This window comes from Panthera uncia (genome assembly GCF_023721935.1).
Source record: "Panthera uncia isolate 11264 chromosome C1 unlocalized genomic scaffold, Puncia_PCG_1.0 HiC_scaffold_4, whole genome shotgun sequence".
Classification (NCBI taxonomy): domain Eukaryota; kingdom Metazoa; phylum Chordata; class Mammalia; order Carnivora; family Felidae; genus Panthera; species Panthera uncia.
Window position 1 is genome coordinate 53,079,244 of NW_026057585.1, and position 27,516 is coordinate 53,106,759.

General features: G+C 41.0%; 1 protein-coding gene across 1 annotated transcript in view; it reads right to left on the reverse strand.

Annotated features, from left to right (window-relative positions):
* Positions 1-27,516, reverse strand: part of ROR1 (receptor tyrosine kinase like orphan receptor 1) — a 398,760-nt gene that overhangs the window by 161,392 nt on the left and 209,852 nt on the right. The window contains exon 2 of the mRNA XM_049617051.1: positions 8,706-8,777. Coding sequence (XP_049473008.1) covers positions 8,706-8,777 — 72 coding nt within the window. The remainder of the gene's footprint in view (positions 1-8,705; positions 8,778-27,516) is intronic.

The following is a 27,516-nucleotide window of genomic DNA, read 5'->3' on the forward strand; positions in this document are numbered from 1 at the left end:
GCAATTTCCTGAGCTGCTCTGGGATTCTGCCCCTGTCCTTTATGTAATTATAGAAGTATAATCCCTTTGTGCTTCGGACTTCTTTTTTTAATTTTTTTTAATGTTTATTTATTTTTGAGAGAGAGAGAGAGAGAGACAGAGCGCGAGTGGGGGAGGGACAGAGAGAGTGGGAGACACAGGATCTGAAGCAGGCTCCAGGCTCTGAGCTGTCAGCACAGAGCCCAACTTGGGGCTTGAACCCACGAACTGTGAGATCATGATCTGAGCTGAAGTCGGACGCTCAACCGACTGAGTACCCAGTCCTGTGCTTCAGACTTCTAATTTGAAAATTTTTCTCCACAAACGGGACCTTGCTCAAAATATTGCCTTTTTTTTTTAAAGTAAGTAGTACATACACATCCAGAATCACTTTTAGAAAAATTTTTTTTCATGAAAAGTAGTTCCGAAAATTTTAAAGTTGGACTGGACAATAGAACATCTCTTCATGCTATAAGGAGGAAACACGGGCTCGGATATTTACCTAAGATTTCACCTGTTTTTTCATTAGAGCAGCACCTTTGAATGGAAATATAACACAAGCTACCCAAGGAAGATCATGTGTAATTTTAAATTGTCTAGTAGCCACAATAAAAAGGACTAAGTAAAATTAATTTTACAATATATTTCACTTAGTTCAATACACGAATATTTATCATTTTAACGTGTAGTCAGTATGAAAATTATTAATAAGATATCTTAAGTTCTTTTATCATGCCAAGCCTTTGAAATCCACTGAGTGTTTTCTACTTATACTACATCTATCTCATTTTGGATTGGTCACATTTCAACTATTCAAATAGCCACAGGTGTCTACTGACTACTGTTCTAGACCATGCAACACTGAGGCCTCATAATGGGTAAGGCAGCCAGAACGAGGGTGGATACCTCCCTTTTTACGGATGAGAACACTGAGGTCCAGAGCTTTCTTGACAGATCGCTGACCTGTTGGCAGACTTGAACTGGGACCAGATTCTAGGTTCCTTGTCACGTGTTCTTTCCCATATTATACTTCCCTCCCCTTGGGCATAAGGAGGAGGAGTGGAAAGCACAAGAACTACCAGAAACAAGCGCCCATCTGTACTGGAGAGGGCGATGGGGCTTCATACTTCTTAAACTCTTAGAACCTTTGGGGTTGATGCCTCTTCTCCCATTTTCCATATGAGGTTCCAGAGGCTCCAAGTGTTTCTGCTACTGATTTTGGCAAGATGATATCTGTTCTTTGAAGAAAATGCTACCATCAGTATTAGGAAGATGTTGCTTGACGCTGTAGGAGCCAAGAATAGGCTGCCCCAAGGTGGGCCACTGTGGCATGGACATTATTTTGAGTTAAAGGTAATCAAAACCCAGCAGATGTGGGAAAAGCTCTCTTCCTGATCCTCAACTGCTTAAATTTACACTGGAGAAGACAGCCTGCAACAGGAAGAAAGCTATTAACAGAGACTCCCCTTTACCTAAGAAACTTATCTGCATAATAGGGCAATCTTGTTTTTCTAAACATCTCCTTTCACCTTCCTGCACAATGGCCTTCCTCCTTTTTGTATCCTTAGGCCCTACCCCTCTCCTTAGCTTCTATAAGCTTCATGTTGCCTCATTGTCTTTAGAATCTCATGTCTGTGTGGATTACACCTATTAAATTTGATTTTCTCCTGTTAATCTGTCTCATGTTAATTTGAATCTAAGTCCAGCTAGAAAGACCTCAATGGGCAGAGGACGGTCTTCCTCCCCAACAAGGCTGACACCTGCTGAATTGAGGCCTCTTAAACATTGCAGGGCCACCCTAGGGATTCCACGAGGAATTTTTCCAACCAACTACCAGTTCTGAAGATGGGACATAAGCTCTCAGAGACCCTAGTCCTAGGAGGACTGTTCTTGAGCCTGCCAAGTACTAACACTCTTGATCCAGTTCATCCTTACATTGTTCTTTACCCGCTGCCACTGCTCCAAATCCATACAATCAGGAGCATAAGAAAAGCATGCAGCTACCTCATTTGAGCTAGCTGTGAACTAAGGTCCAAACTACAGGCAGTCACTATCATTTAAATAGACTCTCTAAGTGCCACGGATAAATCCAGTAACAGAAAAAGGGGACAAGAGGAAGCAATCACTCCTGAACCAGAGAACCTGGTCACATTTCTTTACAGTCAAGCTCTCAGGGAAGAGGTGGGCTAAGGGACTGAGGCCAGCATGTATCCATCTGTCTATTATGACCATGCAAACAGATGCCCTTGGCACAACACACAAGTGTGGCCCATAGATGTGTCTGTTGGCCAGGAAAAGTCTTAGGTGATGGATACAAATGCCCCCACTCCAGAGGTGAGCAAAACGAAGCTCAGAGTCCTAGTAACTCCAGAGCTCATGCTCATAAGAACCACACTGTATACTTCCCTACTATGTGTAAAGCTCTAAGGTAGTAGAGAAAGCCAGGTCTCCATTTAAAAAAGCAAACCAGGACAAAAATACCCCCAAATCTAGTCTGTCAGCACAGAGAACTATTTACAGTTGGAAGCAGGCCTCAGTATTTTTTTAAGTAGGAGGCTCCCTCCCTTTCTGCTACCTACGGGTGCAATTTCCAGTCCTTTCTCCAAAAGAAACATTTGGCTTTCTACAGAGAACCTCTGAGACCTCATGTGACTGAAAATGGAAGAAGGGGAAAGAGGCCCTCATCACACCCCATCCCAAACCCCCCCTAGGGAAGCTGAGGTTGGGCCCCTGTAGATCCATTTATTTTAGAAGGTACTTGGTTCTAAAGCATTTGTTTCAGAAATTACCCCCCTGCCCCATCAATAGTAGCTTTCAACGGCTCTTCCCGGGTGGCCTTGTCTCTTTTAAATTTCATTTCCTGTTGGAAAGGATAAACAGGTAACTGTTTAATGCCACTGACTGGACTCATTTAACAGAAAAACAGGACCTGAGTGAGGCTGGGGAACCAGGGTGGAGTTGATAGGTGGAACAGAGCAGCTGGGTGAAGAGAAAGACATTAAAGAATATCAAACGATGGGGTTTATTTTACTGCTTCTGCATGTGATGGAACTTACCCCACAGGAGGAGGGGATATGAATGCATAGGAGACAGTGTAACCAGCTGCCATGTTGAACATGGATCCCTGGACTTGGCCTAGAGGCTTTGGTGGAAATCCTGGCACTCCCACTCACCATGGGTGCCCTTCAGCCAACTCCTTTAAGCCTGATAAGCCTCAGTTGCCTTTCTCTTCTACCATACAAGGTGGTACGAATTCAAATGATGCATGCAACATGCTTATTAGCAAGTGTCTCACACACAGTAGGTATTCACCTGCAGCAGCTATGCATCGACATAGCTGAGATATGAACCCAAACAATTTAGCATCATGTTTCCTATTGCATACCATACATTGCGATGGGCAATAAGAACATATCAATAGATAAGAGAGCCCCTGACTTTAAGAAAGGCAGGCACAAAATAGATAATTTCAATACAGCATGGTAAGGACTGTGATCAAGATAGACATGGGGTGATATGGTAGCCCACATATGAAGCATTCAGGGGCACTGTTGATGGCATGGTCGATGAGACTGACGAAAGCATTTATTCATCATCTCTCTAGAATACAAGGTCCAGCAAACTAGGGATACAGCCTATCTTATTCAGCACTATGCCCATTAGAAGCCCTGTGGGAAAAAGGGGGTGAGGGAATGCTTAAGGCACTGCTTAAGTAAGGAAGGAGTCAGCCAGGAGGAGAATGAGGTTAGAGGCAATCCAGTCAGAAGAAACTGCATGAACAAAGGTGCAGAGACTGAAGTAGAGCCAGATATTTAGGGAATTAGAAGCAGGTTGTTGAAATAAGTGGAGTATAAAGTAGGGGGTGGGGTGGTGCCCTGGGTAGCTCAGTTGGTTGAGTGTCCGACTCTTCAACTCTTGATTTTGGCTCAGGTCATGATCTCGCAGTTCAGGGTTTGAGCCCTGCATTGAGCTCCGTGCTGACAGCGCGGAACCCACTTGCGATTCTCTCCTCTCTCTGCCCCTCCCCTTGGCTCTCTCCCAAAATAAATAATGAAAAACTTTAAAAAAAAGATAAGTATTTAAAGTATGGGGGTAGGGATAGGTGAGAGGAATCAGCAGAGGTAAGCCCATGGAGAACCTTGATCATCAAGCTAAGAAGTGGGGTGCTGGTGTGGGTAAACATTCACATATGGAAGGCCAGAACGGGTGTGGGCTGGTTGAACAAGATCTAAAATCTCTAAAATATGCTTTCCCTACAAGCCTGCCAAAGTACCTATGATTTTTTTTTACTATAAAGCCCAAAGTAATAATCATATTAACCAAAACCAGCTGTTACTTCTTACTCTCCAATTAGTTTATCAGATTTGCTAGCCAGGTCAACTTTCACAACAACCATATGAAGTCATTACCCTTTATTATCTCATCTTACAAATGAGAAGACCAAAGCACAGATCGGTTGAGTAGCTTGCTCAGAGTCACATAGAATGTAGGTAGCAGATACAGGATTCAAACTTAGTTACCTCGGTCCCAGAGTTTGTTCCCTTAACTGCCATATTATCTCAAATCTGTCTTCCAGTTCACTATTTCCCTCTTCAGCTGAATGCATCCACTGTTTAACCCACTTGATGAACTTGTAATTTCTATAACTCTATTTTTCAATTCCAGAATTTCTACATAGTTATTTTAAAAATCTACTTTTAAAAATCATACTATCTTGTACTTGACCTATGGCTTCTATTTCCTCATCTCCACAAAAAATTTTATGTATGTACATATGTATAAAGTTTCCCATGAAACTTAAAAAAAAATTTTTTTTTACATTTATTTATTTTTGAGAAACAGAGTGAGACAAAGCATGAGCAGGGGAGGGGCAGAGAGAGATGGAGACACAGAATCTGAAGCAGGCTCCAGGCTCTGAGCAAGCGGTCAGCACAGAACCTGACGTGGGGCTCCAACTCACAAACTGTGGGATCATGACCTGAGCTGAAGTCAGACGCTCAACCGACTAAGCCACCCAGGTGCCCCCCCCAATGAAACATTTTTTAAATGTTTACTTATTTTGAGAGTGAGAGAGAGAGAGAGAGAGAGAGAGAGATCATGAGTGGAGAAGGGGCACAGAGAAAGGGAGAGAGAGAGGGGAAGAGAATCCCAAGCAGGTTCTGAGCTGTCAGTGCAGAGCCTGATGCAGGGCTCGAACTCACGAACTGTGAGATCTTGAGCTGAAATCAAAAGTCACAAGTTTAACCGACTGAGCACCACTCAAGCTCCCCTCCCATGAAACTTTTTTTTAACGTTTATTTATTTTGAGAGAGAGAGAAAACAAGCAGGGGAGGGGCAGAGAGAGAGAGAGAGAAAGAGAATTTGAAGCAGGCTCCACACTTTGCGTTGAGCCTGGAGTGGGGTTCGATCTCACAACTGAGATCATGACCTGAGCCAAAATCAAGAGTCAGACGCTTAACCAACTGAGCCACCCAGGCACCCCTCCCATGAAATATTTTAAACATACATTCTCTCTCAAATTGGTCTATTGTCTTTAGTTTCCAATTATGAGCTTTTCCATGTGTTTTGTCTACTGGCTCTTGCTAATGGTGGGCTTCTTTTCTTCTTCTCTTGCATGTACTATAATTTTTAAAAGTAAACTTAACATCAGTAGGAGTTTGCCGGTCTTATTTAGTGGTTTTGATTTTAGAACTTTTGTTTTTGGTGGGAACGCCACACGTACTGTGATGGTGAGACAGTTTGTGAGCTGGTTTTAGGTTGTCCCCTGTCAGGGTCTCAGAGTTTAATCAATTCCAGACCAAGTTTTTACATTATCTTCTTGGTTTGTGGCTTGTATACTACATGAGAAGAACTTCAACCCCCAACCCCCATACAGCACAGGTTGGGGCTTGTATTTCCTGTGAGTGATCCCAATGTCCCAGGGTGGTTTGTGGACTGCCACACATATCCTCAGCAGAATTCTCCTTCTTGCATGCTTGGTCCAGTCATCCCTCACTAACAGCTTAAGCAGTGAGGTGGTTTCCTATGGCCTCAGTTCTGATCCCCAAAGGGTATTGAAACTCTAGCCCCTAAGAACCATACTCATTGCCCATATTTTTATAAAATCTTTTAATTCCTTCTTGCTGATCATTGCCTCTACCATTGAGTTTGCTCTTCTGGCACCTGGAGATTTATCTTTTTTCTGTGCCACCCTGGCAATGATATTTTTTTTACATTGTATATTTTCATCAGCATCTCTCTGTAATCAGGGGGGAATGTGCCTTGACAGCTCAATCTATCAAATTGACCAGAAGGCTTTGATTATACATTTAGATACCAGTCCTTTCCACTTGACTCTGTGTTCACAGAGGACAGAGACCTTTGTCTCATTCATCTTTCACTACTAATTTTTCAGACAGTGCCCAGACCAGAATAGGAAGCAAAAAAGATTTGGCTGATGAATAAAAGAATTAATCAGTTCTCTCTCACTCTAAATGGGAATGAAAGACCATATACTAATTATCTTCTAGAGAAATATGATACCAAGAAGCTCTGGAAAGCCATCCATGCCCTCTGGAAGGCTCATGTTGAACACACAAAAAGTTTGCCTTAGTCCAGCTTTGTAGCAAGTAGGTTCACTACTATTGACACTACTTTCTTGAAAGGCAACCACTGCTAATTACAGTCCTGGTCTGGTAGAAATTCAAAGTCTGGCAAGCTAGATTCTTGACTGGTGGCTCTGCTGCCTTTTTAGCAGATACTGATGTTCTTTTATAGCCATAATTAGAACCTGATCAACAACATGTAGTGTACAGTGATATCATTTTTACTGTTGGTGCCATAAAGAGCTTGCCGATTAAGTTCACATTGTTTTTAAGTAGGCTCCACACCCAATGTGGGGTTTCAACTCATGACCCTGATATCAAGAGTTGGATCCTCTACCGACTGAGCCAGCCAGACACCCCAAGTTCACATTCTTGAAAGCACCTTGCACAGTACTTGTCACATAGTGAGTACTGAGTTAAGATTTAGTGTGTTTTATGTCTTCTTTTACATTAAAAAAAATGTAAAAATATCTGTTGAAAATCTATTGCCTCCTAGGCATTGTGCCTAGTGCAGGACATGGAAGGGAATAATATACAGTCCCTGCTCCAATCCTAAAGTAGAAAAAGAATGTCCAAAGTAAATTTAACAATAGAAAATTATTCTAAATGTCCTCCTACTTAAAGTAAAAAGATATTTCACCTTATCCTGCCACCCTAAAATGCCTAATAAAGTATAACCATCAGAATATGGGTTACCTGGTTGACTCAGTTGGTTAAGCATCTGACTCTTGATCTCAGCTCAGAATAACCTTGCCTATTACTATTTTATAAGGTTCTCTCTCCTCAGAGAGGAAATACAACTCGCAGTGAACACATGAGCAGACAAAAGAGAGCTGATTATAAAAGGCATCTGACATAAAGGACAATGATTTTTGAGCTTTTATCACTATAATCCCAGAACCTAGAATCATGCCTGAAGTAAAGTAGAATAAGTTTGCTGCATGTTTTGCACATATATATACAGAGGTGTCCATCCACATATATGGCCTAAGTTGTCACTCATTATTCCACACATTTATTGAGGATTCCTATGAACAAGAGTCTGTGTTAGATTTTGCAATGGAGACAAAGAAAAAAGAACAAGAACGAGAATAAGATAGAAATCCTACTTACAAGGAGCTTTCAGGCATAAGAATGAGACAGACAGGTGTATAAATCACCATGATATAACACAGAAAATGTTAAGAACAGAGAAAAGGTCTATGGGAGTTCCAAAGAAGGAAAGGCCACTTCCTGCTGAGGGATTAGATAAGACTGTGGCTAATATAGAATGTGTTGTTTTCCGTCTTGAAGGATAAGTAATTTGTGGCATGCAGAAGGGAGAAAATGGGCATTGGCAAAGAAAAAAAGGGGTGATTCAGATGGAAAGAACAGCTTAGGCAAAAGGAGAGAGGCAGAAAAGCACAGGGTATATAAGAAGAAATATAAATTTTGCTGGAGATGCATAAAAGGATATAAAGGGGGCTAAAGAGAAATAAGGCTAGAAAGGTAAGATGAGCCACATTGCAGGGGCTTTGAAGGTGTCCTGATTTACCATTCCAGAGCACAGGGTCTCTATCGAGTAACCAGAGCTTAGCATATGGTGGAGCTTAATTAATACTACAACAACTTCATAGCAGGAACCTGTTCCCCACGTGCACACAGGAAGCTGCCATCTGTACGCACAGGCAATTACAAACATTCCAAATACTCTGCCCTGAACCCTGCAAGCACATCAAATACTCACTGTAAAAGGTCACCCAGCAAACAGCTCTGATCAATCCTGGCTCAGGCAGAATCAAATCCCCTAAATAAGATCCACTAGATGCAATGTCAGGAAGGTCAGAAACAACCCTATTTCACATCTTGAAGCATTTTTACCATATGGAACATTTTAGAGGAAGAAGGGAAAGGAAAGAGGAAAAAAAAAACCCTCTCCAGAAATCATAGAATTCCAAGTAATCAAATATTAAATAATCACAAAGTAAGCAAGGGGTTTATTTTGGCCCCCACCTCCTTCTAATGATCTGAAAAGCAGCTGATTTCAAAGAAGGCCATGCCAGGATTAAAAATGGAGTTTCACGCCTCCCCCCCCCTCCTCCCCAGTGCATCCCCATTGTGTACCTTTGTCGAGTTCACTTGAAATGTTCCATGATGAGGTAGGCACTAACTCAGCAGTGACTGACATCTCTGTTTCTGGAAAGAAAAAGAAGGGAGGGGAGAAAGACAAGGGTGATATTAAATATATAAGTAACTTATGGGCTGTTAGAAGCATTACAGGAGATTTCCAAAGGCACTGCCTTCTGAGAGAGACCACTGCAATCCCATAGCTTATTAAACTGAACAGCCGCTCTGCTTGCCAGGCAGAGGCGCCTGCATTACAGAGTCTATCCAGATGAGCAATCTGTAGGCCAGATTCAAAGAGGTGTTGTTATTTTTTTTTCTTTAAAACATGGGCTTGAAAATTAAAATACAAAGATTTCATTAACAAAACAAACTAAACCTGCAGAAATGACTGAACGTTATCAAACATCAACTCTTCCTTTTCTTGTTAGAAGATCACTCTTAGACAATATATTCAATAGTCTTTCCATGAAAAATGAGAACTAAGTTTGCTCTTTCTGCTGATTTCACTTGCTGTGTTTGTGAATTGATAGCGTTTCTATTAATGGAGAAATCTATTTCTCTACATTGAAACTTAGAGTCAAGACAAATGAAAGCTAAGTTTTTGAATATGAGAGTCATGTGAGGTAACTAAACTCAAAAGACAATTTTCAAAACCACCATAAATTAAAGCAAACATGCAAATCAACAACAGAAAGGGCATAAGACACTATGAAGATTTAAAAACTCTACAGCAGTAATAGACTAATATACAAATGATGTTTTTATTGTTGTTTTTGAAATTTTAAGCCATGATGATGTCATGCACATTTTAATAGGGTTGCATTAACCTCCCCTTAGACCATACACACACACACACACACACACACACACACACACACACGTACTTTAGTACATACAGAACTTTAGTATGGAGCAGAATCTTGGAGAACTCAGTGCCTACAACATTAGATAATGACACCCACATGAATCCATTTTCCTTCCTTCAATCTGGTACAGACATCATTAATCAATTATGGCTCTTTTTGCCTGTTAAACCTGAGATCTGCCTTAGAGTCTTTCCAGTACAGTGCTCTAGGTAGACACTAAAAATGGATCTGAAATGCAAGGTGAACTTTTTAGTAAGTGGAAGAACTGGGATTCAAATCCAGGTCTGTTTCTATTGCCTACATATCTCCTAGTAGCTCATGCTACCTGGTACTCAGGTCTGTGAAACCTGATGTGTTTTTCATCTTACCTCTCTCTGGCTTCACCTTTTACCTAGATAAGCACACTTTCTACTGTTTCCTTATTTACTGATAGGGCTTGGCTGCCACTTGGCCATAGAAATCACACACCATAGTCAGTGAGCTTTGTCAAGAACAGGATGTTTATCCACTGAGACCTTGCAAAGACCCACTTCTAGTTTGTCTACTGGGTCTCTGATCAACCTGCCACCTACAGCAGAGACAAAAGGGTTGTTTGGTTTGTGCAGACCTCCTTGACTTGCCCTGTCCCAGCAGCAGGTGGGAAAGAAAGTAGACAAACCACGCATACCCTCCTCACTGCAAGTGGCCCCAGTCCCCTCCTAGGTCCTGAGCTAAAAATGGCACAGATTCTTTAAAGGGGACCTGAAGTCAGGTGCACAGTATGGCAGGAACCTCAAATCATATAACATTGCAAAATATGAAAAGAAAAAGAAAACAGCATCCCAGGTGGGAAAAATGCTTAACACAAAAACACAGTAGAAGGCAGGGCTTCTGGTATTAACCACTTGTCCTAGGAATGGGTATTTCATGCAGGTGACTTCATGAGGAAAAGCTAATTGTCTGTATCTGAGGGCCCTCCATGAAGGACTCCAACCACAGCTCCGCTTAACCCTGTTCCTGTTGCCACCTACTTTGGCTCTTTGAATAATGGCCCCTTGTTTGCAGTATTATGGACTACTGTGGTTCACCTTCCAAAAGGGCTCATCAAGCACTCCAATACCCAGACTTCAGGGAGCTTGGGAAGAGAAGCATGGCAGCCAAGGCAGCATTTCAGGCAAAGAAGCAAAAGGTGGGGAAGTGGTGGGATTAAGGCAGATCTTGACGGCATTTACATTCAATATTTTCATAGCTTCATCTTACTGCTGCTCACAGTTAAACTGCCAGAAATATAGGTTTCATTTTACAGTATTAATTTTTATAGAAAGTTAGCTCTATGTCCCTTGGTTTTTCTAACCTGACTTTGAATTGCTGATTGAGTATAATTTGGGACCGATGACAAATGAATAGTTTCTTGGCACTGCTAACAGTAAAATTATTCCCCATATGTCCCTGGACACTAATTACTACTCGGTTCTTAGACTATGGCAAAGATAATTTCAATTCGCAAGCTCATTTAGTGATTGTGATGATTCTGAGGAATTCTGTACTCGGCCTCAAGATCTATTCCTTCAGATAACCACATGTTCAGCTTCTCGATAGAGTGATAATAAAAACAGATAAAATATTTTAAAATATGAATAACCTTCCTAAAAAATATTATCTTCCAAGGCCATATATTTTAAAAGAAAGGGTGATTATTTTATGTGAAAAGTTTAATGTTAGCAATTCTCCCTCACACACAAAAAAAGTGATGTTTAAGAAGCTTCCCCTCCCCCAAAAGGAAGATTGACTTATATGTGAGAAAAATTCAGTACGTCTCAGCTTTGACTCCATGGAGTCAAAGGTTAGTAGTAGCTTTAGAGAGAGACACAACCATCAGCCTTGACCATATAGGATCTCCACTAATGGATTCAGCTTCTTTCCTACCTCCTCATCATGGCAAAAGGAGGAGATATTTCCCAGGACATTTCATACCAGACTAGCAACATCTCTTTGTGTAAGAGTATTGTGGTAAGAGCAAATTAATATGCACCAATTAGTAGATAGTTGAATAGCTAAATTACTAATTTTGTGATCATAAGCAAGTTATTTAACATCTTTTGACCTCTATTTTCTCATCTGTAAAATGGGGACAATGAATGCCACCTCACAGGACTGTGGTAAGGATTACATTTGATTATGGTCCAAAAGGGTCCTGCACAGTGTCCAGCATAGAGTGAGCACTGAAGATCTTTTGTGACTTCCTCTCTGTCTAGTAAGGCAGATAATAGCTATCCTCTACTTGGACATACTCCTGTTAGCTGCTACTTCACTGTCGAGGTTTGAAATAACACATTCTCCATGCTTTTAGAAAAGACTCTGTATTTCTCATGCCTTACTAATCTAAGCCAATCTTTTCATTTTTGTGAGGTTTTCCCGAATTGGTCACCAGTTCTCTTAAGAACATAAGTGTTTTTATGTACTTTTATCCAATTTAGGCAAATCAAGCATGTTTTAGAAAACTCCAGCCCTTATCTTCCCTGACCCCTGCAGGAGGGCAAACCATTCTTCTCCCGATTTAATCAATAGGAGCTATTATCTTTGCAGTTTCACTGATGATTGACTTCTTGGCACGGATTCTGCAAACCATAAGGTTTTGGTATTTAAGCCTGAACAGTGGGAGTGTTATTTGGAGGAAAGGAAAAAAAAAAATAAGCCTTGAATCCTCCTCATTGATAAAAGCCTGTGCTCTCTGAAAGGATTACTGGTTCATCTCAGCAGTTGGCAGGTGGAGACCCAATGTTCACAGGATGTGGAAGCTCTTATAAGAAGCACCCAGCCATGCCACATCCTGTATCCTGATCCAGGGATACGTGACGTTACACAGACATAAACCAGCATACTCCAGAGACTAGAGGCCAGCCCAATGGTCACAAAGGCCAAGTGTGAGGGAACAAATGTCTATCCCATGGCCCTCCTTGACCAGAGACCCCGAGTCCCAGAATGTTGTGTCTGGGTGTGCCTTAGCTATAATTCTGTTTTTTGCACCCACAAGATTTTGTGGGACATTACAGGATGTAGGGGGAGAGAGGACAAGAGGACAGGGCTCTAGGCCCTCCTTCGTCAGGAACAATTTTCTGTTTCTCTCTTTTACGTATCAGATATTGTGGAAAAGTCTTCGAAGCTCTAAACCAAAAACCAACCAAACAAACAAACATTAAGCCTCTAATATGGTATGGTCTTCTCATTTTACAGATGAAGAAAGTGAGGCCCACAGTAGTCAGGTGATTTGGCGAAAATCACAGAAGTTCTAAGTAGAGCCAGGCCTTAGAAATGGCTTAGAAATAAACGCATGCTGCCTTCTCTCTGTGATCCATTTTCTTCTGTCTGTGCCTCTAAGCTGTGATACGTACCCTTAGAAGCTAAGTTCAGAGAGACACACAGGGCATTTTCAAACAGCCAGGGTCAGTCCCACTAAACAGGCACACCCTTCTTCTCTGCTTATGATCACTGGGGGCCAGGGGAGGGTGGGAAGGAGGTGGGCAAGCTGATGGCTTTGAGTTGTCTGCTGAAGGCTCTTAGCCATGGTTGCTTCCTGACTCCAGTGCCTCAGTGGAGGAGAAGCCCATAGCCAGGTATCACCAAAAGTACCTATTTGGAAAAGTAACAGGCAGTTTACACTCTCTAACAGCACAAGGGGGTTAGTCAGCCAGGGCGTTGCTGCAGCTCTGGGATCACAATCACCCCACATCTGGGATCCTGAATGAGGGGTCCTTCCACTCTGGGGACTGAACTTACTGAGAGAGGGAAGCGAGAGCCTTTCTCACCCCAGGTGGGATAGTCAGGACTGGAGAATTACTATGCTCAGTGTCTACAAGGACCTTATAATCCTCGGTGGCCTCAAATTTGGATTTCTGATGTAATCTTTAAAGGAAATTAACAGTACAGTCGCAGAGAGAGAAGAGGGCACAATTTTGCCACCTTAAACCCCCTGCTCAGGAACCCAACCACACCACCTACACTGCACTATGAAAACATATTTTTTAAATAAAACCTGTAATGACTTTGTCGATAGCACAATTACCATAGAGGTGGCAAAGCCATAAACTTGTTGAAGAAAACTTTAAAGTATACTGAACTTTGTAGTATTATTCATATTTTTATATAGAGGGAATTGTAAAAAGCAAAATAAAAAAAATAAGAAAGATAAAAAAGGTGTCCAGGTTTTCTTAATGTGTAAGGGGCTCAGAGATCTTGTCAAAAATCCATAGTTAGATACCATTACTATCTCCATTCTAAGATTGAAGAACCTGAGATTATTAAGACACCTACTTGCCTACACAGCTTGTTAGGATAGAGGCAGGAATTCTGATCAATCTGAGCAGGGCGTCTGACAGCAGAACCAGAGGGTCTCCAAATGTGCCAAAATCAGGGGAGAGTGGGGGGGGGGATCCTAAAAGGTGTATCCACTTTCTCTCTGGCTTAAGCCCCCTTCAGCCACAGGAAACCCCTGTGAACTCTAAGCGCTGCAGAGTACCGTTTGAGACCCTGTACCTGAGACCACACACCTCCTCTCTATCAATGCCTGGTTTCCTAATTCTAAAACCCAAAAGGATAGTAAGGACCACGAGGGGAGGGGAGGAAATACTCCTTGACTCACCCTTATATGCCTCTTTTTTATTTGTACAGACTATTTCCTTCTTTAAATCTGTTAAATTAATATTACGGATCACATGCACTTCTTATATTTAAAGGGATTACGCTACACAAAGCACCACAATGACATACATGTCCTTCAAAGCCAATAAAAGTAAACTTGAGGGGCACCTGGCTGACTCAGTGAATAGAGCATCTGACTCTTGATCTTGGGGCTGTGAGTTCAAGCCCCATGTTGGGCATGGAGCCTACTTAAAAAAAAAATCTTGAAAACTATCTTACTTAAAAACTTTTATATTTGGGGCACCTGGCTGGCTCAGTCAGTTGAGGAACTGACTCTTGATTTCAGCTTAGGTCATGATCTCACAGTTTGTGGGACTGAGCCCCATGTCTACCTGTCTGTCTGTCTGTCTCTCTCTCTCTTAAAATAAATGAATAAATAAGCTTAAAAAAACTGTTATATTTGGGCTCTCTTCCATTGAACTCTAGAGAGTCATTCACTCATTCAATACACATGTATATTAGCACTTTCTGTGTATAAGAACTGGGATGAAAAAGCTTGTCCTGGTCCCCGGCATTTTCAAGAACTCAGTCTCAGGAAGGAAAGTACAGAAACACAATTATAAACAGCATGCTAGGGTAACAATAGAAACTGGTAGAAATGGCCTTCTAGCCCCATAAGCCATTCTCCCCACCCTGCCCCAACCAGGCTAAAAACATCAAGACTACTGAATAAAATATCACACACAAAAATATAATGCATAGCTGAGGTTGAAAGGAAAGAAATTCTCAGGTGCCAAAAAGGAAGAGAATGGTAAGTGGAAGCTAATGTGGGAGGTGCCTTATAAATACAGACCATCTGAGCTGGGGTCTCAGTTTCAAGGTTCATTTGAAAATGAAAGATGTGTGGATAAAGAAAATGTGGTGTGTATATATATATATATATATATATATATATATATACATACATACACACACACACAATGGAGTATTACTCGGCAATCAAAAAGAATGAAATCTTGCCATTTGCAACTATGTGGATGGAACTGGAGGGTATTATGCTAAGTGAAATTAGTCAGTCAGAGAAAGACAAAAATCATATGACTTTACTCATATGAGGACTTTAAGAGACAAAGCAGATTAACATAAGGGAAGGGAAACAAAAATAGTATAAAAACAGGGAGGGGGACAAAACAGAAGAGACTCATAAATATGGAGAACAAACTGAGAGTTGCTGGAGGGGTTGTGGGGGGGATGGGCTAAATGGGTAAGGGCATTAAGGAATTTACTCCTGAAATCATTGCTTCACTATATACTAACTAATTTGGATGTAAATCTTAAAAAATAAGAAAATAAAGTTAAATTATAAAAAAAAGAAAAGAAAATGAAAGATGTGGCCAGAGAGAGATCTGGGTTCTTGCTTAAAGCCTTTACTAGAGCCTGGGAGACCATCCCTATCTGTGGGAAGGGCTGAAAACACTTCCTCTAATGGCCTAGAGAAACTGCTATGCCCTTGCAGTCTAGGAATTAGAAGGGGGAGGAGGATGTCTGTTCCCCATCTCTATAATTTTGTTGTTTCATGAACAATATATAAACAGACTCCTACAATGCCCTTGAGATTCACTCAATTTGTTGCATGTATCAATGGTTTGTTCTTTCTCATTGCTGAGTAGTATTCCATAGTATGGATGTACCACACTTTGTTTAACCACTGACCTAGGACATTTGGTTGTTTTCATTTTCTGGCTACTAAAAATAAAACTGTTATGTATCCATTCACAACCGTTTGTGCTAAATTCTTTATTTCAGTAAGAAGGAAGGTGAATCTAGAAAGAAAGAGTTATATGCAAGAAGCAATAATAGGCAAATAAACTGGAAAATATGTTGAAAATATTAAATAAGCCTTGATTCTAAAAATGAATATGTGATTAGAAGTACAACAGGGGCGCCTGGGTGGCTCAGTCGGTTAAGTGTCCGACTTCAGCTTAGGTCATGATCTTGTGGTTTGTGGGTTCGAGCCCCGCATCAGGCTCTTTGCTGACACCTCAGAGCCTGGAGCCTGCTTTGGATTCTGTATCTCCCTCTCTCTCTGCCCCTCCCCTGCTCCCACTGTCTCTGTCTCTCAAAAACTAAAATGAAATGTTAAAAAAATTTTTAAAAAATACCACAGAGGTAAAAGAGGGTTCCAAGTCAGCATCGAGAAGGAGTACATCCCCCAGTTTAGGGAGGGGGAACCCAAGGATGGCTGGTGGCAAAGTCTGTTCCACTCTGACAGAAGGTCTGGGTATTGGAAATTCTATGGCACATTCATGGAAGTGCATGTAACTCAATAATGGTCATACTTAATTGCATAGTATCAACTTTTTCCAACAAGTAAACAAGTAGTAATTTCAAAATCTAGGGGCTTCTAGTTTTGTTTTTTCTTACAGATAAAAAAGCAACATCCCAGCTAATTACTGGTGAGGCAGGATCTTCTTAGGGTCAATGCAAGTCCCAGGAGAAATTTCAAAATGGCTCAAACCTTGATTTTCCCCAAGAAGTTCAAATGACTGGATCCAAAGTTAGCACTTCCTCACTCACCCATGGTGCTGCTCAAAGGATGCTTAGTGGAACAAAAGAATTGGTTTATTTCTAGCTTCAGAACAAGATGGCAAAGACATAATAAAGAAAAGGAGGAAGCATGCTGAAAAATCTTTAACTCAGAAAATGGTCTTATCAATCTATGTAGGTTTCATTTCATTTTCTTTCAGGTGCTGCATAGACAACTCGATTCCCAAAGACATCAACAAACTTCACTTATTTGTTCTGGTTTCCACTTCACTGCTCTTCCTTATAGGCTTTTCCCCTCAAAAGTGCCTCCTGGAAATTTTTTCTTCCTCCCTGCTGTGTTACCTGTACTTGTCTTTGGTGTTTGCCATTTAATCTTCCCCCTTTGTATGGCCCACGCACACTTTCGTATTCTATTATCAATTTTGTAAGAAAAGTCTATTACCCTGTAATTGTCTTTGGTCAGTTCATGGTCTTCTGTCGTTCAGAAGAAACAAGAAACCCAAGAAAGAGGCTTTCCTAGCTGCAATTCCATGACTCTCGACTCTTGCAAAACAAATGAAGTCTAGGTTAAGTTCCACACACAATAGGAGCAAAGTTAAGTTGTACCAGGTGACCCCTAAACAGCGTATTAGCATACAGTTTGGAAAAAGAGATGGCTACAAAGGATGTCTTTAAAAACTCCTTACAAGGGGCGCCTGGGTGGCTCAGTCGGTTGAGCGGCCGACTTCGGCTCAGGTCACGATCTCGCCGTCCGTGAGTTCGAGCCCCGCGTCGGGCTCTGGGCTGATGGCTCAGAGCCTGGAGCCTGCTTCCAATTCTGTGTCTCCCTCTCTCTCTGCCCCTCCCCCATTCATGCTCTGTCTCTCTCTGTCTCAAAAATAAATAAACGTTAAAAAAAAATTTAAAAACTCCTTACTTTCACCTGGAGTTTAATGTTATTAAATTTGTTTGTTCAATGATTCCCCCATTTATTCATTCAATAAATATTTCTTGAGCACTTACTCTGTTTCAGACCAGCTAAGTGCTGGCTGGGTGCTAAAGATATAATGAACAAAATTAAGACCGTTTCTTACTTCACAGAACTGTGTGGTAGGAACACATAGAAGTAAACTAAGCGGGGCACCTGGGTGGCTTGGTCAGTTGAGCCTCTGACTTCAGCTCAGGTCATGATCTCATGGTTCATGAGTTCGAGCCCCATGTCAGGCTCTGTGCTGACAGCTCAGAGCTTGGAGCCTGCTTAAGATTCGGTTTTTCTCCCTCTCTCTCTCAGCCCCTCCCCGGCTCTCGCTCTGTGTGTGTGTCTCTCTCTCTCTCTCAAAATAAATAAACATTAAAAAAAATTTTTTTTAAAGAAGTAAACTAACTGTTAAAATATAGTATGATAAATACTGTGTATGTGTGGTGGAAATGGGGATGGGGGTAAATGGAACTAGCGGTCTTGAGGGATACTGTTCTGACCAAAACCTTTGGTGATAAACCTTACATGGTTTATGGAGAGCCAGATGTTTAGATGCATACAAGGATCCTGGATAATCTAATTTCCTCCTCTGAATAAAACAGGTATGCCCCACCTGCCAGAGTCCCATAACTTCCCTTCCCTGCAGAACTTGGCTACTAAAAGAAGCAGGGAATGGCTGTCCCAAGATCAGTGATTTGGCTTTAGCCCTGTATACTTCTTAAATTGATTCTTAACAGGGACTGGGTCCTTCATGCTTTTATCTTCTTAGCAATGTAAATATCTGCCAGGAATGGAGGGTTAGTCTAACCTGTCTACGAGGTTCCAAATTTTCAGTTCCTTATAGCTTTCTAATTTACACTTGGCTCTGAAAAGACAACTAACAGTCTATTTAACATGGTACTTTGCACAGGTTAAATGACTTCTGCTCCAGCCAGACCAATGAGGAAATAGAATACATACAACAGAAGGTTTGATGCACAAACTTCATCTCCTTGAAATAGTGTAATGCTGACATTAATAAAATCTTTCTTATGTTTGAACCTCAAATAGGATACTTCTCTGTTTAAGTCACAGCAAAACAACTATGCAGTGCAACAGGAAAACAAAATCTATCTACTAATTCAGTGACATTTGGTTTCTGTTGAAGAGACAAAAAAAATCTGGAATTACTCTAATTTTCTACTTTATAATTTGCATTTAATTCTATGGTCCATGTATCCTTTGGCCATCAGTGAGTAAGTGCTCATTCTTTCATTCTGATTAGATAGCAAACTTCTTGAGGGCAAGGATTATGTCTTATGCTTCCTTTGTGCACTACCTGGTTTCTACACAATTCTGAACAGGCTAGATGGGAAACAGCATAGCAGAGGAATTAAAGGTATCATGTTGATTGAGGGTCAGACATGTTCAAATCCAGGCTCTGTCACATACTAGCTTATGACCTTGGGCAAATTACTTCACACCTCTAAACATCAGGTCCTCATTCAAAAAATGGATACAATAGTAATGGCATTGCATTGTGATGAGGATTAACTAGGAAAATATTTGGAGATGAGTTTGGTGTCCAGCAAAAGGTAAACCTTCAGCAAAGTAGCAGATATCACTATTAGTTTTTTTGTTGTTTTTTGTTTGTTTGTTTTGTTTTGTTTTACTTGCCATAGGTACAGCTTGAAGGCTATTTAATGCACTGATTCCCAAACCCAGCTGGGGAGCACTTTAAACAAATCCAGATTCTGGGACCCTATCCCTAAATTACTAAAGCTCCCAAGGTGGGTCTTAGATAACTACCCCAGCACTAGTCTTCTGTAAATCACCGGTTTAAGGAAACTCAAATAATGATATGCCTGCAAAAAAGTGAAAAACATGAAAAGGTTTAACTGAACAGATAAATTTAATGTAATTTAAGAATCAAGGGGAAAGGAAGCTGGCAGACAAACGTATCTCATATTTGTTGTAAAATTCCAAAGTGGTCAGCAACCTCAATATTGAGACAGCTCAGTGAATATTAACCAAGAACAAAATTGGTACCTCTTGAATGACTTTCAAATCCAAGTATTTATATTTAACTTGAAGGTTCTCCTAACTGGTTGACCAATGATTCAGCCAATTAGACTTTTAGGAGAAAAATTATCATCCTACAAAGAACGAGGCAGTATTGTCCCAGCCAGTATCTGTGTTACATAGGATCTCAATGGCTGGGCATTCTGTTTGTAGATGCCACAACGGGCACGCTCTAAATGTATGCAGTCACCCTATCCTAGACATAAAAGGAGAAAAAAACAAAAACGCTTTTCAGCTTTGATTCTCAGCCACTTAAAGCATTTACTAAGAGAAGCCCACTTTGGATGCAGTTGAAAAGGCTATGAAGATTCCAAGCACCTTACAGTAATACAAGTACCTTGTATTTAGGTAGCTCTCTTCCTTTCAAGAAAGTCTGTACACAGAACAGACATGAGCTCATGACTCCACATGTGAAGGATCAAGGCTCAAGATAATCATACCCTGGTTGGAGTTGAAGAAACCCAGACTCGGCCAGAGAACTTGCCTAAGGTCCCCTGGCATGTCATCAACCGCCAGGAGAAGGTAACCACCGTCTCCCCTCCCCCAAACCTGGCTCCACGCAAGCTCTCTATTATACTGCCGGTGAAGACTCTTCCCCAGTTTTAAGGTTTTTGTTTTTGTTTTCCCTAATACCTTCCAGCACACTGTTAATTCAATCATTTCAAAGTTCCAAGGAGTGAGGAGTAAAATTTTTAACAAGAACTATTTTCAGAAAAAAATCTATTGAAAGTATAATTTGTACCTTCTGGATGGCCCTGGAAACCAAGTGTTTAAGTTAATGGGATTGAGGGACTCTTGGGTTGGTGGAAATTATTTTAATCAGAGAGGTAAATTTAAGAGGATTACTATTATCCTACAAGATAGTAAGACGGTTTTGCTCCAGCCATATTAGCCTGGGCGTGTAGGATCTAGATGGCTGGCAATTTTCAAATACTCTATTTGCCTCAAATTACTCCAGTTTAAAATGCTTTCACCCGTCTGGACTCGGTTTCCTGTACCATGTCATTGTTGATAGCCTAAGGGGATCAATAATTAAAATTAAATAGAGGGAAACATGATGCAGAGCCTAAGTTGGGACCAGAATCCCTTCCCAGAGCCTCTTAGTTCAATCTCTCCCTCTTCTGAGGTCCCATAGTGTTCTGTTTGCTCCCCCCTTAAGACACTTCACAGTTTGTAAGGTAACCCACAATTGTTTCAGCATGCTTCTTTACAAAAATTGCATGTTGCCTGGGGCATCTGGGTGGCTCAGCTGGTTAAGTGTCTGACTCTGGATTTGGGTTTAGGTCATGATTTCATGGTTTGTGAGTTCGAGACACATGCCAGGCTCTGGGCTAACAGCACAGAGCCTGCTTGTAATTCTCTGTCTCCCTCTCTCTCTGCCCCTCCACCAGTGCTGTCTCTCTCAAAATAAATAAATAAAACTATAAAAATAAAAATAAGCAAATATTTAAAAATAAAAATTAAAAAAATTGCATGTTTCCTGTGGCTAGGAACGAAATCTTACTTATCTCTACACATAGTATCAACTATTGCGTTGCACACATAGTAGGCACTCAACAAATGTTTTCTGAATGCATAGGTGATATAATAGCTGCACTCTCCATATATTATTACATTTATTGGTATAAGGTAGTGTGGCAGGATGCAAAATGGCCAAGGTGCATTCCTCTGTGTCTCCACACCTTTTTGTAACTCTTCCCACGAAGAGATGGAGTCTACTTCCCTAACCTGAATCTGGGCTGGCCTTTGGCTAACAGAATGTGCCAAGACCTTGGCCCTGTCCACATGAAAGAACTACCAGCCAACACACTGACTCATGAGATAAACAAATGCTCGTTGTGTGTGGTCACAAAGTTTTGGGATGCTTATGTAGGATCATGTGTGGGTAATAGATACCCAATTAAAGATAAGAACATGAAGGCCCAGTGAAGTTAGGAACCAGCCTAAAGCCACGGAGTGAAAAAGCTGGGATTTGAATCCTCTTCCTGATTCTAAACCCCACATTATTTCCACTGAACAAGCTGACTAAATTTCAAATATTCCCATGCCTTCAGAAGTAAGAGACAAATGGGAGAGGAGCCTCCTTCCACAGTGAAGCATGGTGAAGAACTGAGTGTGGAAGCCAGCCACCCTCGTCGGACAAGGCTGTGTGTTGGCGGCTCACCTGCTCAGACCTAAGAGATGCAGAAGTACAGGATCTCTTTCACACAATGGTCTGGAAGGAATGATATTCCCACATCCACAAATCCAGAGTTCAACTTATAGCAACTGCTATTCAGAGTTGGAGATCTGGTCATTCTCACGTGCAACATACTGTTTTATTCATGTCTCTCACTGGAAAGAAAAATAACTTTGCACATAGTTAATTTTGTGACTGTTCGCTTCCACCATCAAGCAACCAAGACTGCTATGGTTTTCAGACCTGATGAGAACAGCTGGAGTTGGTTCCCGGGGGTTGAAATGTAGTTCCTCCAACAGCCTTCAAGCTGCGTTGGCATTTGTGGTTGCAGGCACGGGAACTTTTCACAGCAATGCGGGACCATGCTTTGGATTTGCCGAAGAGCCCCTCTTATGTGAAAAGGGAGGCTTTTTCTCCTCCAAGAGCTGTCAAACAGCAGCATCTCAGGAGCCCTTTCTAGTCAACCGCAGCGAACAAGAACAACCAATGCTACTGTGCACATGATGGATGGGGCGGCCTGTTCGCTCATGTGTGTCACCTCCCAAGATGGGCTACTTGATCTCCGGCTGATAAGAGGATGTTCTTAATAGCTGCTTTGCTTGGAGAAGGTGTATACCTTCCCCACCAGGAATGCAGTCATCCGTTTCCAGTCAGGGATGATCAAGGTATTTGGGGCAATTTGTTGTGTCTGGTGGAACCGTTTGGGAAAGAGAAGCAATCTGATGGGTTCTGTCATGCTGCCTCTCCCTTGAGTTCACGGTCAGTTGAGGGCCCATGCTGTGACATCATCTACTAGAAGGCCTTCCTCACAAGCCTGCTCTGCTGCCCTCATTTATCCTGACCCGCTCCCTATCCTGACCTTGAGGGGGATAAACCAAGTTTATCCTCAGCACATGGGAAAAATTTATGTGGCAATCTTGGGAGTGAAAAGGGCTTTTCAATATTTAACACCAGATTTAACATCCATAAAAAGAAAGATGATAAATTTGATGGCATTAAAAATGTTCTACAAGGAAAAAAGCAAAAATAATATCAAATAACAAACGAGAAAGTAGAAAGAAAAAAATTGTTGCAGCTCAAAAGGCAAAGGGCTAGCTGCTATAATATAGTAAGCAAAAGTTCTACAAATAAGCAAAAAAAAAAAAAAAAAAAAAGAGAGAGAGAAGAAGAAGAAGAACCCCAAGAAAGCAATAGATAAGTGGAAATGAATAGACAATTTACAGATAAGGGAATATATGTGGTTTTGAAATGCACCAAGCATGCATGGCATCATTCCAGATGCATATATGGAAAAATGTTAAATTCACTGACAAAATAAGAAATGTAAATTAAAACGTCAATGAGATGTCATTTCCTCCCGATCAGATTAGAAATTTTAAAAGAGATTGATAACTCACCATATTGAGAGGGACATGGGGAAACAGGAACCCTTATACTGGTAGGAGTATAAGTTTGTACAACTTGGCAATTGGTGAAGTTTTAAATGCAAATGCCCTATGAACAGCTATAAAAGGGATATACAAAAGTAGGGAAATGTCAACATCTGAGGAGGAAACTGGGGGTTGCAAGTCAGAAATGAGAAGACTAACTTCTTACTGTGTATCCTTTTGTGCTTTAAAAGTTTTATAGCATGTGCAAAATGAGAGAGCTAAAAAAAAAAAAAAAGAAGACTTAATGATTACAACTTCGTATGATGAATGTTTCTCTCAAGGTGTGCCCAGCATGTTATGGTACTCCAGAGGAAGAGCACCTCATCAGAGTGGATGGGAGAGTAATAGAAGTAATCATCAAAGGTTGTAAAGGGATGTTGACTCTTGAGCTGAGTCTTCAAGGACAAGTAGACATTAGCTAGGCAGACAAAAGGCTCTTTTGTCCCAGAGAGCTGAGCAAATTTGGGGAACTACAAACAGTTCATTATATATTGCTGCACGTTCATTTTTGCTTCTTTTGAGTACTCATCTTTATATCCTCCAGGGCCAACACTCATTAAGGACCTGATATTTGCTGAATCTCATTGACTGGCAGGCAGAAGAGGACACCAGGTCAAGAGGCGCAGGACCTGCCTTAGTTGTTCACACAGTAATAAAAGGGAGCAGTGACAGCAATGAGCGGGAGGAAGAGGCAACGTGAGAGAAGGACTTCAGCAAACACAACAGTGACAGGACAACCGTGTTAGTCATATTTCCTATATCAATGATAGTGTGCAAAATACATTTATGCATGTTTTCACAAACATTTATTGAAAGGTTATTATCCCCATTTTCATTGTGACAAAACTAAGAATTAGCGATATGCCAAAAGTCGTTGCTAATAATGGGGCCAATTAAGACGTGAGCCCATGGTTCTATCCCCTACTCTAGAGTGGCCTCTATTCAAACCATCACTAGTTTACTAGGACGTGTGTATATATGCCATAGCTTTAAACACAAAATACTCTGAGCAGAAATCCACATGACATAATTAACCAATGCAGGGATTTTTTTTTTTTTCTCCCCATTCTCTGGGCATTATAGGTATCACTTAGTACTTATATTTTAAATTCCAACATCTACAAGGGTTGTGGGTGTTTTTTTTTTTAAGTTCACAAAACGAAACAAAAAAATACATCAAAAGAAATTCTCCCCCAAAATTGCAATATTAAATATAATGTCAGAGAATTTTGGTCACACTGGACAGATTATCACATTCTCTGTTCACATTATCATATCATGTTCTCCATACTGAAATGTGAAATGTGGCAAGAAAGGTGAAACAGAGGAGAGAAGGGTCATCAGATTTTATGGCAATGATGTTGGTGATGGTAGTCTGGCTTCCCTAACACGCTTCGAGGTTAACAGCTATCGATAATCCCCTATTAGGGTATTCTTTTTTTGTGTAGACATCCCTCGGTCTTCCTTTCTTTACCTTAAAGAAACTCAAAAGCATTAATTCCTGATGTCTTCAAACTTCCCCAGATGGCAGATCTCAATGGGTATAGCAACTCAATCACAATGTAACAAAAGTGAAATCACAGATAAACCAACCAGAGCCTAAATGACACATGGGAGACAATGGTGACCACAGGCTGCCTCTCTCTGCCATTCATTCAATGGTGATTGGCTGGTTTTCTACACCACCAGCTGCAGAATGCTTGTGCTGGGTGTCATTACCAGGCATGCATGGCATCATTCCAAAGGCATATATGGCAAACAGGCAAACTAAGAAGGGCCCACATTGCACTGACTTTGCAAAATAAAACCTTATTTAGCTGTATGTCAGCAATTTGGCAACCCCAAATGTCTGAAAAATAGTTGTGAACTATAGATCAATATTTTTCAGTGTTCTGAGTGGGTAAAATAGAAGTCCCAAAACCCATGCCATAAAGCTCATGTATGTCAGTTGTGAGTGAATCTACCAGTCTTTTCCTATAAAGATGGGGTTTTTAGCTTACACATAGTTTTAACATGCCTTTCAACTATAATAGTATCTTATGTTAGGAGGATTCTGGGTACTCTATTAAAATGCCAAAAAAGTGAGTTATTCCCCCTTCCCTGTCACTTTTTTTGTTGTTGTTTTTAAAGACAGGAAGAAAATCTGGCTTTTACCTTTTTTTTTTTTTAATGTAAACACATGACATGATACATGAGGAACTAGGTTTTCAAACATTCAGTTGAGTTTCTGGAAAAGAGTACCATTCGAGTATTTTATCCTTGACAAAAATACAACTTCCCTTCTCTGGAAAAGAGGTTTGGGATTTTGTTTTTCAGGGTAAAACCGTTCATGATGAAACAGAGAAGTCTTGTAGGATGCTAAAGAGCTCATAAAAAAAAGACATTGAGATGAGTTAGGCATGTAAATCAGAAATATGTGGGATACTCTCAACTGCTCAGGTCCTTTCAAAAACACACCACTACTTCACTCTGTTCATCCTCCTAAGGGCAAATTTGGAAACTGGCAATTTAGCTTGGCATTGGAGAGTCAAGGAATTACAGGACAGGGTGGGGTGGGGTGGGGTGAAGCAAGCCCTCCCTAGACTTTTACGTCTGATGACCCAAGTTCAAAGTGCTCCTTGGAGTTTCAGCCAAAATACCCTCCCACCCCAGCCTTCTCTTCCTGGGCAAGTCTTCAGGTGTTCACTTCAACAATGGAAAAGACCTATATTCCAGCCAGTGCTCTCAAAGGATCCTGTGACTACGTCAGAATACATGGCTCCATATTTAAGAGTACACCACACTTTTATTTCAAAACACACAGCCCTTGTGCCCTCTGTTTGCTGGTGGGACCATGGAGAAGGTATATGGGAGTAGGGACTACCTGTTTCCTGTTAAGGTGCTGACAGTTAGGAAAGATAAAACAAATGGAGACAATTTGAAATGATGGAAGGCTGATTGCAAACTGAAAAAAAGCAAGTGCTATAGACATGAGGCATTCTGAGCAATGAGGAAGAAACACTGGAAAGAAATGAGGGGCAGCTTATTTTGTTGATTCACAATATCCACACATCCATTCTTCCATATGGATATCGCTGTTAGGGAACAAAGCCAAAAAAATGGGAGAGATGATGAAATTTCCAGTCACTCTATTCTAGGAGACAAACTGCGGTCCAGCATCAGTTGAGAAACATGATGAGAGACCTAGAAACCACATCACTTAAGAAACAATGAAGGAGGGGTGCCTGAGTGGCTCAGTCAGTTAAGCGTCTGACTTCAGCTCAGGTCATGATCTTGCGATTGGTGAGTTCAAGCACCCTGTTGGGCTCTGTGCTGACAGTTCAGAGCCTGGAGCCTGCTTCGGATTCTGTGTCTCCCCCTCTCTCTTTGCCCCTTCCTTGCTTGTGCTCTCCCTCTGTCTCTCAAAAAATAAATAAACATTAAAAATTTTAAAAAAAAAAGAAAAGAAAAAGAAACAATGAAGGAACTCGGAATGTTTGGCCAAAGCAAGGGAAGACTAGCGAATAATTGATGGCTGTTTTCAAATATCAGAGAGGTGATATGTGGAAGAAAGATATGATTTATTCTGTGAGGCTGTGAAGAATGGAATCAGGACCAATGAATTGCAGGCAACCGTTACACAAGTTACAGAAGTTACATCAAAACAGGTTTTAACTGAAAATAAAGAAGGCAATCTAACAATCAGAGGAGTCCCCAGATAGAATGGACTGATCAATGACTACCCAAAAAAATAAAAGCAAATATTCACTGACAGCCTGCTATTTTCAGACACTGAGCTAAGTATTTTTTACAGGAATGATCTCATTTTATCTTCATTAATTTTATAAGGTTATCATAATCAGCAGCAGCAGCTCTTTATTTACATTTTACAAAAAAATAAACTGAGGCTCAGAGAAATCAGTATGAGGCTGTGCCAGGTTTCAAAGCTAAAGTCCATGCTCTTACAATTATATTACAGTGTGTAAAAACAAGTTAAAAAACACAAAAGATAGCAAGTGTTGGTGAGAATGTAGAGAAACTGGAACCCTCGTGCACTGCTGGCAGAATTGGAAAATGGTGCCACCGTTGTGGAAAATGGGACTGCAGTTCCTCAAAAACTTAAATGCAAAATTACCATATGATCCAGAAATTCTATTTCTGGGTCTGTACC